Raw genomic sequence first — 1,357 nt, 5'->3', positions numbered from 1 at the left:
AAAAAAAAATCAAAAACAGGTTTGTATGTCAGATGTTGGAGTTTATCCACGAGAGAAGCCCTCACTGGGAACACATGCGATTATTGCTCAATTATTTTTGTCACAATAGAATATTTAAGAAATTTAATTAATTTAAGAAAGCATGTAAGTGCCTCCTTTCATGCGCGCACACAAGTACATAAATGTGCAAATTAGATATTTCTGTTACTGCAAAAAATAAAATCTAATAGTGTGGGAAAAATTCTGGTATTTGGTCATTCTGACCAATCATTCTTGAATTATGTTATGTTGCTTACCACATCATATCCAGTGGGTGCTCTATTCCTAGAGGCTACTACTCCGACTCCAGTGATTGGGTCCATTGGCATCTCTGGCAAAGCTTCAGAAAGGTCCCGAACCTCAGGCATCTTTATAGAGATCTGCAATAAAAATCCCCACAGATGACATTATTGGAAAACAGAAAGTAGGACAATGGGAGAACGGGAATAAACATCAGGATTGATTGGTAAGATAAGACATGTACTTTTCTCTGCTGTTCATACAGGGGAAATTTTTTTACTCTACTTACTGAGCTCCGATCTAACCTTATAGTATGGAATAATTTTTTGTACCATAAGTCAAAGGGAAAAAATATAATCCGAGCAAATAATTTAATTTCTTGGGCACAACTCTGATGTGAATCCTGCTTGCTTAAATCATTAGATTTGTGACTGTTTGGAGGGGAAGCCCAAAGAAAGCAAAGAAAGTGTCCTAATGCGACTGGTCACTTTCATGGACAGCTCAGGTTACTGCATTAAGTGGAGTTACATTGTTGCAGCATCCGCCCCCCAAAAAACCCAATGTTTTAAATCATATTTGCTTGGAAAATAAAGTTTTCCAATAAAGAAAAAAAAAGGAAAAAAAAAAATCCAGATTCTTAAGTATCCATAGGATAGTGCCAAAAAATTATACGGAAAATGATAACATCAAGCGATAACAAAAGTCAATTTCAGTAAGAGATAAAAACACACATATATACAATAAGATGAGGCTAATAGAATATATTCACAGAAGTTTTTGTGATGGTGCAGTTTAACTGAACACTGCACTTTCACAAAAATCTAAACCTATGGGCTCAAAATGTGGTCATAAATATTTTGTACTTGTAAAAAAGAATTTGTGTGTGCGTAAAAAAAGATTTGTGTGTGCGTAAAAAAGAATTTGTGTGTGCGTAAAAAAAGATTTGTGTGTGCGTAAAAAAGAATTTGTGTGTGCGTAAAAAAGAATTTGTGTGTGCGTAAAAAAGATTTGTATGTGTAAAAAAGATTTGTGTGTGGACTTAGAAAAAAAAAACCCTGCAAGTTACAAGTACGGATTT

General features: G+C 34.4%; 1 protein-coding gene across 1 annotated transcript in view; it reads right to left on the bottom strand.

The window, feature by feature from the left end:
- mvb12ba (multivesicular body subunit 12Ba) overlaps positions 1-1,357 on the bottom strand; it is a 34,153-nt gene that overhangs the window by 14,715 nt on the left and 18,081 nt on the right. The window contains exon 2 of the mRNA XM_005751934.1: positions 297-419. Coding sequence (XP_005751991.1) covers positions 297-407 — 111 coding nt within the window. The 5' untranslated portion in view covers positions 408-419. The remainder of the gene's footprint in view (positions 1-296; positions 420-1,357) is intronic.

The sequence above is a fragment of the Pundamilia nyererei genome, unplaced genomic scaffold, assembly GCF_000239375.1.
Source record: "Pundamilia nyererei isolate P.nyererei 1_Seehausen unplaced genomic scaffold, PunNye1.0 scaffold00335, whole genome shotgun sequence".
Classification (NCBI taxonomy): domain Eukaryota; kingdom Metazoa; phylum Chordata; class Actinopteri; order Cichliformes; family Cichlidae; genus Pundamilia; species Pundamilia nyererei.
This window is presented reverse-complemented; position numbering and strand designations above follow the sequence as displayed.